Source organism: Pseudophryne corroboree, chromosome 6, assembly GCF_028390025.1.
Source record: "Pseudophryne corroboree isolate aPseCor3 chromosome 6, aPseCor3.hap2, whole genome shotgun sequence".
Classification (NCBI taxonomy): domain Eukaryota; kingdom Metazoa; phylum Chordata; class Amphibia; order Anura; family Myobatrachidae; genus Pseudophryne; species Pseudophryne corroboree.
The window spans coordinates 296,515,647-296,534,898 of NC_086449.1; the positions used below are offsets into that span (position 1 = coordinate 296,515,647).

The window sequence follows — 19,252 nt, forward strand, 5'->3', positions numbered from 1 at the left end:
AGGTTTTTTTTCCCTCAACCCTGCTTGCTTGTTTTTGTACATACAAGTAGATAAAAGACTCTTAATTTGCCAATGTATTTATTTTTTCAGCTGGTGCTAATTCACTGTAATGGATCCCCATTTTGATGGCGTAAAATACACACAGCAAGATCGTGGGGTTCTCATCCGACACACTGATGAAAAAAAAAGAAAACTAAGAAATTCACAAAATGTTAAAGAGGGCACCTATGGTGTAAGCATCAGGGTCCAGGGAATAGATGGACATCCGTTTGTTGTCTTAAATAATAAAGAAGGATGCTTACCGAATAATATTCCTGCACCTGAAACAGATCATCTTTCTGTCAGCAAATCAGTACTGAATTCAAAGAACAAACAAAATTCTCTAAAGGATGATGATTTCCCAGATGATTTTCCAGAAAATCCATATAAACAAACATGTAAAACATCAAATAAAGTAAACTCTATATGTTCTGTGAATGGTCCCTCTGACAATAAAGAAGGATCCCTAAAAACAAATCTGTTTCATTTTCAAAGAAATCCTGAGCTTTTGAAACCATATGATCCAAATGAACATGGTTTGAACGCAGACCATTATTATTCCTCTACAAATAGTATAGGTGTAACTGTTACTGAACAAGAGAATAAGAAAGATTACAAGCTTTCAAGATCTTTCCAAAAAGATCCTTTTGTCAGAAATGTAAGCAAAAATTTGGTGGATTCAGTAAAATCTGATAATAAGGATATGTCTGCCAAGAAAGAAGACCAATACAAATCTCCGATGGACAATAGCAGTATTTTAAGCAATACTAGTGAGAATTATACTTCCGAGTCTTTTTCATCCAGTAATGGATCCCCATATAGTAGCAATTCTACAGTTCTTGCAGAGTCCAGAAAGGCCAGACCAGATGTTCTTCAGTTCAGAAGACAGGATTCTGCAGGACCAGTTCTGGAGAGCTCTCGGTCACGTAGGTCATCCGGTTCATCGACCACGGCAACCTCGTGTCAGTCTTTACATAAATTCTGGCTAGAGGAACAAGAAGATGCTCTTTATGCTGATAATGTAAACCGGCATGAAAATCGGAGGTATATTCCTTTTATACCTGGGACCGGTCGCGATATTGACACTGGGTGCATTCCTGGAGTGGATGAATTGATAGAAAAATTTGATACAAATGTCCCTGTGCAAAAAAGAGGCAGATCAGCCAGACGGAATAGAATTAACCCAGAAGATAGAAAGAGGGCGAGAAGTGTTGACAGTGCGCTACCATTCGGTCTTCAAGGTAATACAGATTATTTAAATGAGTTTAGCAGAAATTTAGGGAAGTCAAATGAACACTTATTAAAACCATCAAAGATCTGCCAGCAGAAACCACACACGCAAAACTATAAACTACCCTTCAAGAGACAAAACACCACTGAAAGCCTTGCCATCCAAGCTTCACCACCAGAAAGTGTCCAGCGGCAAAACTACAGTTCTCTGCAGTATCACAAAGACACAAAAAATAACAGGGTTACCTCATTTGATGAAACAGATTCTGCCACACTGCCAAGCCAAAGCAAGAGAAGTGTGGACATTAAAACAATGAAGTCTTCTCTAAAGTTACAGAGCTGCATTACTCTATCATCTGACCAGGGGAATAGGAAGGTTACTTCTAACACGCATGCTTCAGGTCAAAGTGCACAGGTTAGTACGAATGGTTACATTTAATAGGCAATAAACCATATTTTATGTCTGCAGTTTTACTTCAATGTTGTTAATCAACACAGCACAAAAATATATATGGGGAATAATGCAATACCAATATTGTTTTCTTCAAAGGAAAAAAAAAGACAGCATCCGAATCGAACAATATTGTTATGTTGCTCCCATAATCAAATATCCCTAATAATTTCCTTGATATTCTAAATATACCTTTATGTTGACTTCATAACCAAATAATGCATTTATTCTGCTCTGTAATCAAATAATATATTAATATTAGTGCTTCATAAATGTTTATTAACCCCATAATTAACATGGTAATGTTGACACTATTCTAAATACTTTATTCTTCTCAAACCACATGCTGTATTTCCTGCTAGAACCGTGTCTAAAAAAATCAGCCTCTTTTGTGGTGGTTTTGCCAAAACCGCACGTGATTTGGAACTTTGCATGGGTCATAATGCAGCTGCCTCACTCTTCTTACCCATAATCCGGGGCACTGTTTTGGCACCAGTGCACAAAAAGGAAGTTTTATCACTTAAGAGAGAATGCAAAGGACGAAAGCTACAGTACATATAATAAAGGCTGCGAACGATCTTCACTATGAGGAATTTCTTAGCTAGATTGTTGGAAAGGAGCTATTTAGCTTGACATCAAATGCATTCATGGCCCTTATAAAAACTGATTTAAAATCCTGTTCAAAATCAGGTCTCTGCAGAGTAGACAAGGTCACTCTTTGCAATTTGAAGGAAAGTGATTTTTAAATCTGGTGCAAAACTAGAGAAAGGAATGGAGGTTTCCTAGCTAAACTGAAGGATAATGGCTACGGACATTAATAAACATATATCATAGGTAGTACGTTAATCCAGAGAAAAGTTTGTTAACAGTTAAAGGTCAGGAAAGATTAGGAAGATTTTATTTTTATTCTCTTGGGCAAATGCAGATATTGTGTTCAGTTTTATTATTTTATGTTTTTGTATTTCAATCCACGTTGTGGACAATTTGAGGATAAAGGATAACAAGTGTTGGACATCTCTCTGTTTTTTTCCCCAGCCATATTATACAAAAAAAAAGTGCCTTTTTACCCAGTTCCCCTTTTGGGCTCTGAGATACATTAAAAAAAAAGTTTTCCTGGCTCAGTAGACTAAACAGAGAACAAAACACAAGGACAAGATGGCTCCTTTCCAGCAACTGAAGCTTGGCCACCTAACAGGCAATAACATCATGAGCCTCACAGTTCCCTTTCACAATGAACTTTGATAAACTTGGCCGTTTAAAGAAATCCTGAGTTACTGCTGTGACCCCAATCATTTTAATAAATGCCTTGTCAATCTCAGTAATCTGCTTGCTGTACCCCCTCTAACCGACTACTGCAATGCAACTCACCAAGGTTCAGTTTATAGGTAATTATATTGTGATATAGAAATAACTAGTAAAGTGGATTACAAGCAGTTAGATGACTATTTAGCTGCAAACGTTTCTCTTCATTTTATTTATTATTTATTTAGTTACTCAATAGTTATACTCATAGTTATATTGTAGCAAAAGTTTAGCTATATTATTGTATTTTGTAATATCCCACAGAGTGCCCCATAAGGAGGTAGTTTTACCGACTTCTTGGTTGTTTTGTCATCATGCACTGTGATGCAAGCCTTGCCTCAGTTATTTTGCAGTTTTTCAACAGCGCATGTGTAATAATATTTATTTAAAACAATTATAACTTTTTTTTTTTTTGTATTATCCACTGCACGTGTTAAGATTTATATGCTGTGTGTGGTCCTTGTGACATGATCACAGCCTGTTCTAGAAGTCTGGCCTGTTGATGTAGGCAAGGCACTTGTGACAAAACCATGGCCTTCAGAGGGGATGGCCCCTTCTGAGCCAGTATTACTAATTGCCAGTCCACTCTCTTATTGGTACAATTTTTATGTACACATGAGGGTGGGGAGTGTGTATGCAGTGGGAAGGAATTTCCTGACTACAATTCCACCCATTAGAATCCGTTCACTCAGTGCTTGGTATGTGCGGATGTTGAATGGGTTAATGTATCTTTCAGTGCTTTGTTCTCAATATGTGACTGCAAGGATCAGGCCTTCACTGAAAGACTGACTCCATTCCTGTCGAGAAGCCAGGAGGGCTCTGCTAATGGAAACCGGCTCATAACTGCTGCTGATCCACAGGGTTCTATGCATATCTGCAATTTAAACTAATCTAATGAAAGTTAATCTTCCTTTGGCAAAAAAAACCCAAAAAGCAAAACATTGATTGATTTTGTAATCACTATAATGTGTAGAAGCATCATTTAAATGCATGGATAATTATTTGTTGACTTTACTATAGGGAATGGATGCAGTATCAATCTTGCAGTAGAAAACTGTAATATTGTGTTTAAGATCTTGCAACATTTACCCATTAACAATTAAAAAGATAAGGCATAATTTACATAGTTATATACATATACTGTATATATAAAAGTATATATAAGGTGTGTGTGTGTGTGTGTGTGTGTGTATGTATGTATGTATATATATATATATATATATATATATATACTGTATGTATATGTGTGTATGTGTGTGTGTGTGTGTATATATATATATATATATATATATATATATATATATATATATATATATACACATAATAGAGTACTGTGCAAAAATTTGGGTATGGGTCATTAGGTTGACCACACTTAGGTCGACAGTTATTAGGTCAACCACTATTGGTTGACATGCACTAGGTCAACATGGTCACACAGTCTTTTTGGTGTCATTTTCTTCATAAAGTGATGGGGAACCCCAATTAGTGCACCATCTCCCCTCGCATGGCTCGCTTCGTTCGCCATGCTTTGGGCAAGGTGCCTCACTCCGCTACCACGGCGCTTGGCACAGGTTACTATTCCCAATCGTAGTCCACGTGGATGGTAAAGTATGAAAAAGTAAAAAAAAAATTAAAGAAAGAAAAAATTTGAAAAATTCACGTCGACCTTTTCCCATGTCGACCTTGTTCATGTCAACCTAGTGACCATGTCGACCTAATGCATGTCGACCAATAGTGGTCGACCTAATGACCATATCCTCAAAAATGTATGCAGGTGTGGAAAAAGTCCTGCAAAGTAAGAATGCTTTAAAAAATAGTAGTGTTAAGTTTATTTTTATCAATTAACAAAATGCAAAGTGAATGAACAAAAGAGAAACCTAAATAAAAACCAATATTTGGCGTCACAACCCTTTGCCTTCAAAACAGCATCAGTTCTTCTAGGTACACTTGCACACAGTTTTTGAAGGAACTTGCCAGGGAGGTTGTTCCAAATGTCTTGAAGAACTAACCACAGATATTCTGTGGATGTAGGCTTGCTCAAATGCTTGTGTCTCTTCATGTAATCCCAGACAGAACTATATTTAGCATAAAGAACCTGGAGTCCTGGAAGTGATGATATGGCCCCCACAGAGCCCTGATCTCAACATCATCGAGTCTGTCTGGGATTACATGGAGCGACAGAAGGTTTTTCCTGGAAAACACTGTAAATACAGTACCACTTTCAGACTGCCATCTATGAAAACAGGTTATGGGCACATGAACGCACATAACCCATTTTCAGGTGCGGTCTGAAAGGTGCTAGGGTTGAAATACCGTGTTGAGTGACCCAGTATTCCAATTCGTGTAGCGCGCAGGGTTGAACTCATGCTGTGCGGTGTGAACGGGAGCCGGGTCGATGCGACTCATTTCCCGTTCACTCTCTGTGTATGGGCGGCGCTTGGGGATCATGTGATCTCCAAGCGCCACCCCCGCTGCGTCACAGGTGATGTCACCAATCCAGTAATATGAAGGGCTGAATGCAGCGGCAGCAGGGTGCCTGAGGCGGGTCGCACCCTGGGTGCTCTTGTGTCAGGCTCCCGGGTGTGACCCGCCATACGCGGTCTGAAAGGGGTATAACATAGCATTTAATATGCAGATAATACAGCTGCAGTCACACACAGACTGCAGCTGTATAGTAACCGATGGTGGGATGTAATGCAGTCTGAGATCACCGGAGGTGTGGGTTGCCAGCCGATCTTGGATTTTTTTTTAAAGGGACAATAACTTACAAAGCATGGCTTTGCCCTTGTGAGTGATTGTTCCTTTAAAAAAATCGTATAGGCCGATAACCCACACCTCCGGCGATTATGGACTGCATTACATCCCACCGCAAGATTGCATTTCCCATACATAAAATAATTTTGGGAAAAGTGAGTGTTCATATCAATTGCCATGACCCTGCACCACTAAGCTATTTTTAGGTTTTCTGTACTGTGTGCTGTCTTTTTGCTATTTTTGGATACTTATAATGGGAAATGCAATCTGGCCGAAATGACTAAACAAAAATTGTGAAAAATTACCGCAGTAGCCCAGTGATAATGATACCATCTTCAGCTGGCATAAGCACTGGACTCACTGTGGATTCTGTACTTCTGCACAGCTTTCTCTGCCCTAACCTGTATCCAGGTTTAGAAAAATAGTTGTAACAAGTTTTGAATCTATTTTTTTAATTGTTATATCTAGATAACTAACATTACTCTTTTGGAGATCAAAAGTAACGTTCACGGGATGTCCTGTTTGTTGTGATTAAGGAAGACTTCCTTTAGCTGATCTTTTGTCCCAAATCATCTATTTATCTTATATACACAAACATATTTTTATACATCTCTGGATTCGTGAAAAAAAAAATTCTTTCACAACCGCAAACATATAACTGTTTGCAAAAGCTCGTGAGACTGCAGAACCAATAGCGCACCTGGCTAATTGCAAAAAGTGCTCTCTGTTAAAGTCAAAATTATTTGTTGTAATACAAACTGCAATAACTATAAATATATTAATAACTGGAACATTATAGTAACGATTGTTAGTAATCTATTGGTGAACTGCCATTAACCCTGCATTGTGTGAAATACATGTGTGCAAACTGTTAACATCAGCTGTGCACAAAATCAGACCATCTGGTAATGCTCGCAATGTACACAATACATTTAATAATGATGTAGTATCTTTTAAATAGGTACTTTCATGTTGTACACAAGGTTGTAATAGTTTGTCAAGATATACTGAGACGGGGGAATAGTTATAATGGTGGCTGTAGGGATCATGGCATTCAGGAGCCCGAAGCCAGAATCCCGACAGCTGACAAATTGCCAGCAATCGGAATACCAACACCCCCTATAATTTACACTCGGTTGGTCGGTCCACACCACCAACCGAGTGGGTATAGAACCTGTGGCAAGCATAGCTTGCTGCCTCACTGCCGGGATGCCGCTGTCGGTATACTGAGACATGCTGATAGAGGGACCCTCTTGCTGATTTTATCGGCCTGCCCAGTGGATTTATTAGGTACATGTGTACCTTTGGTACTGTGTATAAGATAGGTGTTGTTGGATATTCTATCATCAATAAGTTCTTTATTTCTTTGTTATTAAACAATCCAATGCCGATTTTAGGAATGAGTCTTATTCTTTCTTATACTGGCAGGTTGGGTCTCTGGGAACGTTTTGGTAAATGGCTTGGTAAGAACTGTTTCAGTTTCTTTTAAAGCCAGATAAGGGTTCCTCGAGTCATGGATGGAGAGTGAGGAAGGGCTCCATCCATTAGGCCAAGTCCAGGTCTTTAGGGCTTTATCCTCAGAGAAGGCTAATCATTACTAACACCTGCATAGGTATGTTAAAAGCCTGTCATCCTGGACAGGAAGTCTCTCATGGCCTGGGGAGCATGCTGCTGGCTTGCAGAGAGAGTGACACCAATTACAACCTGAAGTGAGGGACTGGTGTATTCCTATTTGGGCTGCTGTAAGAAAGTGCACCCATCTACCACAAGTGTGTGTGTGTGTGTATGTGTATATAAATATATATATATATATATATATATAAAATGTGTGTGTGTGTGTATATGTATGTATATATATATATATATATATACATACATATACATGTGGTCTTCAGGTTGCCGACTGTCTGGATCCCGGCACACAGTATACCGGCGCCGGAATCCTGACAGCCGGCATACCGACAGTTTTTCTCCCTCGTGTGGGTCCACGACCCCCCTGGAGGGAGAATAAACAGCGTGGCGAGCGCAGCGAGCCCGCAAGGGGCACTAGCGCACGCAGGGGGGGTTTCTGAGTACCCAGAAACCCCCCCTGACAGACCAGATGGGTTTTTTTCAGATAAAAGAGCCGTCGCTGCGGCCCGCGATTTAAGCCCCGCCCCTGATAATAGGCCCCACCCCTTCCAATGACCCGCGATTCGCGGGCTGTGCACTAAGTTTGCCGTGTATCTTGGTACTGCAGCTGCTGCAGCCTTAACTCTGTCTCAGTCCTGAGTCCCTCAACTTGCTGCTGCTTTCTATCTGAGTGCCAGATCCCATTCTTGGGTGGAGGCTCAGTCACTTGTAAGTATTACAAGTTTAGATTGTTTCAAAACACAGTACTTGTGTTTGTAGCTCCTCCTGTAAAAAAATAATAATATATATATATATATATATATATATATATATATACACAAACAAATATAGAAAACCACAGCACTCGCCACCCCAGAAGCGAGGTGCAGTGTCTGCCCTCACCACTCATAGGGTGGGGTGCATGCAGCCCATGGCCACCTACCCAAATACATACAAATAGAGAATTCAGCACTCACCATAGCAAGCTCACTTGTCCTCACAACATCAATAAATAAATGATGGGGGTTTAGTTAGTGAATTGGCCAATGCACGGAAGCCTGCATACCGCTCCACGGTACCCCACCTACATGCAGGTCCTACACTATCACAAAGCCTTAAGAATTAAAACCTGGCAACTGTATCACATAATATAACTGCAAATATGCCCACTAAGTTTAATGTATGCCTGCCACATATCTAGTGGCTTTTAAAGGCATACTAGTCACCTGACACAGCCGGTAAATTACTAAGGAGCAGCTGACACAGGTTTAGAACAATTGAGATTACACAGGGGTGCATGAAAAGGCCTGTGACCATGGTTAATAAGAGTTAACCAAAGATTAACCTCATAATATACAAACAAATAAATTAAAAGCCACTAGATATGTGGCAGGCATACATTAAACTTAGTGGGCATATTTGCAGTTATATTATGTGATACAGTTGCCAGGTTTTAATTCTTAAGGCTTTGTGATAGTGTAGGACCTGCATGTAGGTGGGGTACCGTGGAGCGGTATGCAGGCTTCCGTGCATTGGCCAATTCACTAACTAAACCCCCATCATTTATTTATTGATGTTGTGATGACAAGTGAGCTTGCTATGGTGAGTGCTGAATTCTCTATTTGTATGTATATATATATATATATATATATATATATATATATACATATATATATATATATATATATATATATATATGTGTGTGTGTGTGTGTGACTGTGTGTGTATATATATATATATATATATATATATATATATATATTCACACACCACACACACACACACACACACACACACACACACACACACACACACACAAAAGTGTCCTCTAACATCCTTGCTGCGGGAGGCTGCATAGTGTGGCGTTGCTGTACTCGTCACAGCATAGCGCAGCCTCCCGCAGCGGTTTCCCATAGCCTGCGATGATAGCCGAATCATATTGTCACCTTCCCGCTACACAAGTAACGGGGAGCGGGAGCTCACGTTTATTACCCTGTGCTGGCTTATTTATATATGCACCGCTGCGTCTATCTATCTATCTAATGTAAGTCTATCTATCTACACTAGTTTAACAGACCCAGCATATAGTGGGTCACCTCAGTCTCCACCCCCGTGGTTGGCTCCACCCCTCTTTGGAAACCTCCTTGTGCAAATCCTGCGTTTGCCCCTGAGGGGCTCATTTGCGCTCGCACGCTGTCAGTATGCCGGCGGTCGGGCTTCTAGTGCCGGTATGCTGGTCGCCGGGAGCCCGGCCGCCGGCATACCATACCTCTCGGCTTATCTGGCATGTGTAAAGTATTTAAGGTAAGTGTTTATTACACACTGTTTGCTCACCATGCGTCCTTGAAAAAACACCCTGCGCGGTGTTGAAACGTCGGACTCTTCATGCTGTTTTTTTACCTTTTAAACATCACTATTTGTTCAAGTCCGTGGAGTGCCATGTTTGTCTCATGGGAGTAGAGGGTTGTCTCCCACTACTACAAGCCATCCACATTCTATACTTGCAAGGAGGGCACCCCGGCTATATGTGTTATACATGAGTGCCTACTGCAACACACGGATATATATATATATATATATATATATATATAGTTAGATTCTGTGCCCAGTGAGCACACTGAGCAGCTCTCCAGAGTTTCTCAGAAAAAATACTTTGTTAGGTTTATTATTTTCAGGGAGCACTGCTGGCAACAGGCTCCCTGCATCGTGGGACTGAGGGGAGAGAAGCAGACCTACTTCTCTGAGTTCAAAGGCTTTGCTTCTTAGGCTACTGGACACCATTAGCTCCAGAGGGTCCGATCACTTGGTGCGCCTAGCTGCTCGTTCCCGGAACCGCACCGTCCCCCCCCTTGCAGAGCCAGAAGACAGAAGCCGGGTGAGTAAAAGAAGATCAGAAGACTTCAGTGACGGTAGAAGACTGCTTTTGAGGTACCGCGCAGCACCCGCACTGCGCGCCATGCTCCCACATACAGAACGGCACTGAAGGGTGCAGGGCGCAGGGGGGGGGGGGCGCCCTGGGCAGCATAAATCCTCAAAAATATGACTGGCAGAAGTGTATAAAGTGCCTGGGCACTAATTACAGACCCCCGCCAGTATATATATGCAAAATTAAGCGGGACTGAAGCGCGCCATGAAGGGGGCGTGGCTTAGCCCTCGCAGCTCGGACCAGCGCCATTTTCTCTTCACAGAAGCTGCAGAGACGCTGAGCCTGGCCTCCCACACTGCTGTACAAGTAACAGGGTGCAAAACGGGGTGGGGGGCACAATAGATTTGGTGTTAATTATTTGATAGTAAAAGCGCTAACAGGTCTGAGCAGTAGTTTATTTGCTTTGGCATGGGTGAGTAGCGCTATTAAAAAGTGGGCAGATAACTTGTCATCTGAGATAGATACCCTAGACAGGGATAGCGTGCTTTTGACTCTGGGTCATATCAGGGATGCTGCAGCATATTTAAAAGAAGCTGTAAGGGATATTGGCCTTTTGGGATCAAGGGCCAATGCCATGGCAGTCTCAGCTAGGAGAGCATTGTGGATTCATCAATGGAATGCTGATGCTGACTCTAAGAAGGCGATGGAGTCTTTACCGTTTAACGGAAGTGTCTTATTTGGTGACGGCCTCATTGACCTGGTATCTACGGCTACCGCGGGTAAGTCGTAATTTTTACCTTATGTTCCTGCACAACAGAAGAAAACGCCCAACTATCAGATGCAGTCCTTTCGGCCCAATAAATTAACAAAAGGACGAGGTTCCTCCTTCCTTGCTGCGAGAGGAAGAGGAAGGGGAAAAAGGTCACAGGCTGTGGCAAGTTCCCAAGAGCAGAAGTCCTCTCCGGCTTCTACCAAATCCACCGCATGACGCTGGGGCTCCTCTGCGGGAGTCCGCACCGGTGGGGGCACGTCTCAAACTCTTCAGAAGGGTCTGGGTGCACTCGGACCTGGATCCTTGGATATTAGAAGTAGTAACTCAAGGGTACAAATTAGAGTTTCAAGACGTGCCCCCTCACCGATTTTTCAAATCGGCCTTGCCAGCTTCTCATCTAGAAAGGGAGGTAGTATGCGCTGCAATACTAAAGCTGTGTCAAAATCAAGTCATTGTCACAGTTCCCCCGTCACAACAGGGGGAAGGCTTTTATTCGCGCCTGTTCGTGGTCCCGAAGCCGGATGGCTCAGTCAGACCGATTCTTAACCTAAAATCCCTCAATTTTTTTCTGAAAAAATTAAAATTCAAGATGGAATCTCTCCGAGCAGTGATCTCCAGTCTGGAGGAGGGGGATTTTATGGTGTCGGTCGACATAAAGGATGCTTACTTACACGTTCCCATATATCCTCCACATCAGGCATACCTGAGGTTTGCTGTTCAGGATTGTCATTACCAATTTCAGACGTTACCGTTTGGTCTGTCCACAGCACCAAGGATTTTCACCAAGGTTATGGCGGAAATGATGGTTCTCCTGCGCAAGCAGGGAATTATAATTATCCCGTACTTGGACGATCTCCTCATAAAGGTGAGATCCAAGGAGCAATTGATGAAAAATGTTGCGCCCTCACTGATGATTCTGCAACAACATGGTTGGCTCCTAAACTTGCCAAAATCACAGTTGGTTCCGACGACATGGCTGTCGTTCCTGGGTATGATTCTGGATACAGAATTACAGAGAGTTTTTCTTCCAGTGGAAAAAGGCTCTGGAGATACAGAACATGGTAAAACAGATTCTGAAACCAGCAAAGGTGTCAGTTCTTCAATGCACTCGGTTGCTGGGGAAGATGGTGGCGGCCTACGAGGCCATTCCGTTTGGCAGGTTCCATGCCAGGGTGTTTCAGTGGGACCTGTTGGACAAGTGGTCCGGGTCTCACCTGGACATGCACCGGAAAATAATCCTATCTTCCAGGACCTGGATCTCCCTTCTGTGGTGGCTGCACAGTTCTCACCTTCTGGAGGGACGCAGGTTCGGGATTCAGGAGTGGATTCTGGTGACCACAGATGCAAGTCTCCGAGGCTGGGGAGCAGTCACACAGGGGAGAAACTTTCAGGGAAAATGGTCAAGCCAGGAAGCTTGTCTGCACATAAACATTCTGGAATTAAGGGCCATTTACTACAGCATTCTGCAAGCGGAACATCTTCTTCGCGGTCTGCCCGTCTTGATTCAGTCAGACAACATAACAGCAGTGGCGTACATAAACCGCCAGGGCGGAACAAAGAGCAGAGCGGCGATGGCCGAGGCCACGAAAGTTCTTCGCTGGGCGGAAAGACATGCAAGCGCTCTGTCAGCAGTCTTCATTCCAGGAGTGGACAACTGGGAAGCAGACTCACACTGTCAGTGCTGCAGGGATGCCGGGGCTGTCCTGACAGTGTGAGTGTAACCCATCGGCAGCGGCGCTAATACTCTATGCACATAGAGTAAGCAGCGTGCTGCCGGCTGTTATTACAGTTGCTATAGCAACTGTCTTCCGCTCCTCTCTGCAGCCAGCAACATTTGTCATACTCCTCTTCAGTAAGGGAAGCATTCATCGGCAGCGTGAGCTGCCGAGCTCAAGTAGCTGGCGCCCATAGGCAGCTGCCTAAAGCTGCATAATGGTGGCGCCGGCCCTGGGGGCACTACTGTAAGGCATAACGTGTGTAAAGGGTTCAATTGTGTATCGCAATGTGAATAAAGGGTGATGGAACCTGAATAAGGTGCATTACTATGTGGTGTAATATGAATCAGGGGCACTACATGCAGTTAATGTGAATAAGATTGTGCTACTGTGTGGTGTAATTTGAATTAAGGATACTATTGTGTGACCACGTTGCTTCTTTGAGAGATCAATGTCCCTTTATAAAGTATGGGAAGTAGGGCACTAATTCTAGTTTGCAGGGGCTGCCAAAAACATTAGCACTGGCCCTGGCTCCGCTTAATGTGAGGAATGGGAAGGGAGTAGGTGGTGGGGTAAATGAGTTCCACCACCTCTCTAGGACAACTTTAAGCCCTGCTAATATTCATAAGTCATAATCAATATTCATGAGGTATTTTTCCTTGTTAGGCTAATAGGCTGAATTCTCATGAAAATGTGTTCATGCTATCTCCATTGTGTACAGAGGAAAGGTGATTTTGATTGGGAAGTTCCCAGATATTCTAATAGTCTAGCGACTCTAGCCTTTAAAATTCTATTAGTTTTGGAACTCTAGTAACAGGAATAGCATTAATTTAACCTTAGGACATACCAGGTAAGCCTGCTTTATTTCTGCAGATAAGTTTTTACATAATTTTTTCTTAACAACTGGTGAATATTGCTGCTAATTACAAATACAAATCCAGATTTCAGACATAAGATTCAGTTGTCTTGTGATCTAGAATTCTAGATATTTTAACTGCACGAATATATTTTTGAATCGATGCAGAAAATAGCGGCAAATGACAAAAAAAACTCATTACTACTATCAATTGTTTTAGGTTATTATTATTATTATTATTATTATTATTATTATTATTATATAGGTTTTTTTACTTTATTTTGTTCCCTCTGAAGATTATAGCACCCACAAATTGTTTATATTTGGCTGTGTAGTAATGTAGCTGGAAGTTACAAGGAGAAGTACCAGGAAGGTAGTCATCCAATGCTGTGCCTGGATATATTTCCCTATAAGCTAATTACTTTTAATGAAACCAATTACCATAAAAAATGTTTTTAAGGTGTATTAGATCTGCTGAAACATGACTTATGTGAAAGAAGAAATAAACCTACATGATGACAACACAGTGCAGGCAGGCTATTCAAACCTTTTCTGTTAAGGAATATCATGCTCTTTATTACAGAGTTGTATTGATGGTCTGGTCTCCAGCTGTATTTACATGTAGAAATGATAAAGGCATTTTTATTTTGTTGAAGTAGCTTTGGTATCTCTATTAACACAGATTATTGTTCTTGCCAGGCGACGCCAGATCTTTTGAAGGGCCAGCAGCAACTCGCACAGGAAACTAATGAAGAGACTGCAAAACAGATACTCTTTAATTACTTGAAAGAAGGGTTCGTAATGTATTTGCATGTTTCTGCTGAATGTTAACTGTGCAATTTATTGATATTTTATAGTTCTATGTTGAAAGGCGCTACATTTTCCTTTATAGCTTTTTAAGTTTTGTCTAAAAAAATAAACACATATATTAGCAATTATTTAAAATCTGGGGAATTCAAGTGATCAGACTATTGAAGATAATGTCCGAACGGGATCCGGTCATGTGACAGGTGGGATCCTGAGCGATCAAAGGCCCTACAGTCGATAAGCACTATTCCCACTCGTGGGTGTCCACGAGTGGGAATAGAACCTGTGGCAAGCGCAGCGAGCCCGTAAGGGGCTTTGTTGTGCTCGCCCTCTTCCCTGCTGGCACTCTGCGGCCAGGATCCCGGGATCAGTATCCTAACCGCCAGGATCCCCACCGCTGGTCACCCAGCCCCAACCCGTCCCTAGACTATGCTGCAAAATGCCATACTTACTTAGGGGGAGATGTACTAAGCAGTGAAAAGAGTGGAGAAGTGAGCCAGTGTAGAAATTGCCCATGGCAACCAATCAGCATTGAAGTAACATTTATAATGGTTTTCTGCCACCCAGTGCTGTTTACTGACGCAGCTATGTTTATATACCCTGTACATGGGCAATTTCTCCACTCTTATCACTGCTTAGTACATCCCCCCCTATCTGAAGTAGAGCTGGTTATTAGTCTCCCATCACTTTAAAACTGTATGCTTTAACAGCTGTAGATTATTTCAAAAGTTTCCATTAGACTTTATTTATATTTTCTTACACATTTTACCACAGTCACATGATTTACCCCAAATACCTGAAATTCATTTGATTAAAACAGTAAAAACAGAACTCTTCTACAAAGCAGCTGTTTTTTTAGTATTTGTTGGTAAAAGACTTTGATATTTTTTTTTGCTTATAATACATGGATTATCCCATGATGTTTACACATTTTTTGCCTAAAATAACTGGCTACAAGTATGTTTATAATGTTTTGTAAAACATTAGAAATGTGTGAATTCAAAAGTCTTTGTAGTTTGAAATACATGCAATGAAGCCATGTGGAAGCAACATTTTACATAAATGTAATTTTGCAGAAAAACAGCCCATTTCTCAGAGGTTTACTGTTCAGTGAAAAAGATATTCATGTTCCTATTTTACTTTGTCTGTCCAAAGTACAGTGTAATACAGGGCTGATAGGGCTAGATGCATCATCGCTTGAAAAGTGATAAAATGGAGAGTGAAAAAGTACCAGCCAATCAGCTCCTAACTGCCATGTCACAGGCTGTCAGTGGCAAACGCAGGATTTGCATTGGGGGGTTTCCAGAACTGGGTGGAGCCAAGCACGGGGGTGGGGACTGAGGTGACCCAGTATATGCTGGGTCCGTAAAACTAGTGTATGTGTGTGTGTGTGTGTGCATATATATATATATATATATATATATACACCTATGTATGTATGTATGTATGTATGTATGTGTGTACACACACACATATATATATATATATATGTGTGTGTGTGTGTGTGTGTGTGTGTGTGTGTGTGTGTGTGTGTGTGTGTGTGTGTGTGTGTGTATATATATATATATATATATATATATATACACATAGCATATTAAACATGTGTGTATATATATATATATATATATATATATACACACACACATACAGTACACATATATATACGCATGTATACAGTATATATCATGTGTGTGTGTTTATATGTATGTATATACATGTGTATATATGCGCAAATTGCACATGGATATATATGTACTATAATTAAAATAAAGAAAACTTTTATTAAGCACTTACAAGTGCCACCAGGAAGAAAACAGGCTGCAGAGGATGCTAGACAGTAGACAGCCATTAATAATACTCATGCAGCAAAAAAAAATAAAAACATTTTTTTTGGGTGGAGGGGGGTTTCTGGGTGCTCGGAACCCCCCTCCCCCCTCCCTGGGTGCGCCACTGGCTGTGTTTGAAAGATGACAGTTAGGAGCTGATCGGCTGGGACTTTTTCACTCTCCATTTTATCACTTTCCAAGCGATGATGTATCTGGCCCTTAGAATGAAAGTGCCCCTACTTAGTGCATTTTGGAGTGAGTTCTATGGCTCCTAATGAAGAGAAATATTTACATCAGATACATCAGAGGATCTGCTAGTTTTTTAATGAAAACAACAATTAGAAATGTAGTCACCAGTTGGCTATGTGGTGATACAAGTCACTTGAAGAGTGCTGCAATTGCTCAGTGTGTCCTCCATTGTGGTCAACAAGTTTCTTTAAAAGAACCGCATTCTCTGTAGCAGAACATAACCTGTCAGGTGGTATACCCAACACATAACATATTAAATACATTTGTACTTCTCTTGTGCAGCACTGTTATTTATTATGCTGTTGGTCCAATATCTACAGTATTCTGTTTTTATATTCTGTTTGTAAGTGCAATATAGTAAAATGCATTGTTTTATTTTTTATATAGATTGTAGTACTTAATGTCTTTACTTTACATTTTATGGCCTAACCTTATTGTGGATATTGGATCAATCTTTTTGGGAGAAAGACTATCCATTTATGTGAAAGATGCTACGTAAACACTTCTGGAAGTAAGAGTATTGAATAGTCACTGAATATTCTATTGTGGAATTTTGAGACGGTGTTTCGTTAAATTTTTTATTCCTCATTTAAAAAAGTTTTGTAAGGGTTGTATTTATCAATGATGTTTTACACAATGTCCGATTTTTTTAGATTTTTTTTTTTTAGTTCAAAGAACATTACAAGAGAAGAATATAATAACACAGCGCTGAACAATTAGAAATTTATTTTTAATATTTCACGTTTTCAATGGTAAAAAGTGTCACAATTTTTTCTCTTGTTAGCTGCAGTATTTTTTTTTTTTTGGGTGAGCTGAAACGCTTTATATATTTATCACATCCAGCACATTATGTCTCATCCTGGCTTTCAGATTTGGCAGGGTATGACCTTCTTTCTGATACACTTGGTTCTTCAGAAAACCCCACAACTAAAAGTCATATAAATTTGTAACTACAGGTTGAGTATCCCTTATCCAGGTAATTTGTTTTTCCAATAAGTGGCTAACGCATCCTCTGAAGTACCTGTTGTTCACATTTTAAGAACTAGCTCCACAGTGCTCTGATACTCTGATACTTTAATTTTAACATCCTTGTTTTGTTGATCTATAATAAAAAAAATGGTCTGTTTGTACCCCCCTTTCCTTCCAAAGCCTAATGGGCCCTACACATTCGGCGACCTGCCGCCAAGCTGCCAGACGGCCGATACGGCAGAAGGGCGACTCGGCAGCTGGTGGGAGGTAACGGGGGTAGTGAAGTCTCTTCAATCCCCCCGTCACCCGGCTCCATATGCGTGCATGCTGTTATGGACGAGATTGTCCATATTGGCTTGCATGCATAAGCGACCCGGCACCAACGATGAATGAGGGTGGGGCCGCGCATTGTTCATCATTGGTGCCTACACATTCAGCGATATGAACAAATTCTCGTTCATTAATGAACAAGAACGTTCATACTGTTCAGTTATATTGCCTAATGTGTAGGGCCTATTAGAGAGGGATCAGTACGAAATCCCGCCGGACGGGATCCCAGCGGTCGGAATACCGACACCGGGATCCCGACTGGCACAATCCCGACAGGGGGGGCGAGCACACACCCACAGAGGGAGAATATGTCGGGATTGTGCCGGTCGGGATCCCGGTGTCGTATTTCGACCACCGGGATTCCGTCCGGCGGGATCTTGACCGCATCCCATTAGAGAGCCTGGTCTAGTTTCCACTATAGCAGGAAAACTGTTACAGAGATACATCTGCTATGTTGAAAACCAGCCCCCAGGTGTGTTGAAAGATGCAGCAAATCTGGGTCTAGTGAGGACTGTACTGTGAACATGTACTAGGCCTTTGAATTGATTAAATTAATTTGAATTTCAAACCAGTTGCTACTGCAGCTTTCACAGGACAAAAGCAAAACTCTGCCTCTGAAACTGCTCCAAGTAGGTGGATTCATATGTTGGGCTGTGTTTAGATTCTGTTATGAGCAATGAAAGGTCTAATAATTACAGTATTCCTCTCTGCAGATAAATATCCATGGTAAGGTACTTTGCAGTACCTTTACATACTGAATCTTCTATCAACATTTATGTATACAATGGTTTATTCTTTTTAAAGCTGGGTACACACTAGACGATATCGTGGATGATGTGTCCACTTTCGACATGACTAGACTAGACGTTCATGATATCGTCTAGTGTGTATGCACCATGTCGCTGACGATGCACGCTACTGCGCTTCGTCAGCCACATCATCTGGCTCAACAGGCGACATCGCCAGCGAGGGCCATGCTGCTGAATGCTTCAGCATGGCCCTTTCTGGCAAAGTCGCACATCAGACCTGCATGAACGATGTCACTGATGGCGTACGGGAGTGCGCATTGTCAGCGACATAGTGCATACACACTATACGACATCGTGAACAATGTGTCGGAATCGGGCACAGCATCCATGATATTGTCTAGTGTTTACCCGGTTTTAGAAATTGGTATGTATGAACCTAACAGCAACTCATGTTAAAACAATTTGCACAAGAAAATACTGTAAGCAGTAAAGTTTGTTACTATTTTCCTATATTTCAGGAGTCATGAGAATGATGATGCAACAAAAAGAAAAGTCAATTTAGTTTTTGAAAAAATTCAGACTCTAAAGTCCCGGGCATCCAGCACTGTGCAGGTGAACAGTCACACTTCTTTCACTTAAGTGGTGTTTACTATAGAGATATGAAGTTAGTAATGTAATTACTTTTCAGCATTTAATTAACTTTCTCTGACGTCCTAGTGGATGCTG

The 19,252-nt window shown here is 41.3% G+C and overlaps 1 protein-coding gene across 1 annotated transcript in view; it reads left to right on the top strand.

The window, feature by feature from the left end:
* The window catches only part of CGNL1 (cingulin like 1), a 214,923-nt gene that overhangs the window by 46,952 nt on the left and 148,719 nt on the right, over positions 1-19,252 (top strand). The window contains exons 2-4 of the mRNA XM_063926164.1: positions 91-1,684; positions 14,296-14,390; positions 19,045-19,138. Coding sequence (XP_063782234.1) covers positions 110-1,684; positions 14,296-14,390; positions 19,045-19,138 — 1,764 coding nt within the window. The 5' untranslated portion in view covers positions 91-109. The remainder of the gene's footprint in view (positions 1-90; positions 1,685-14,295; positions 14,391-19,044; positions 19,139-19,252) is intronic.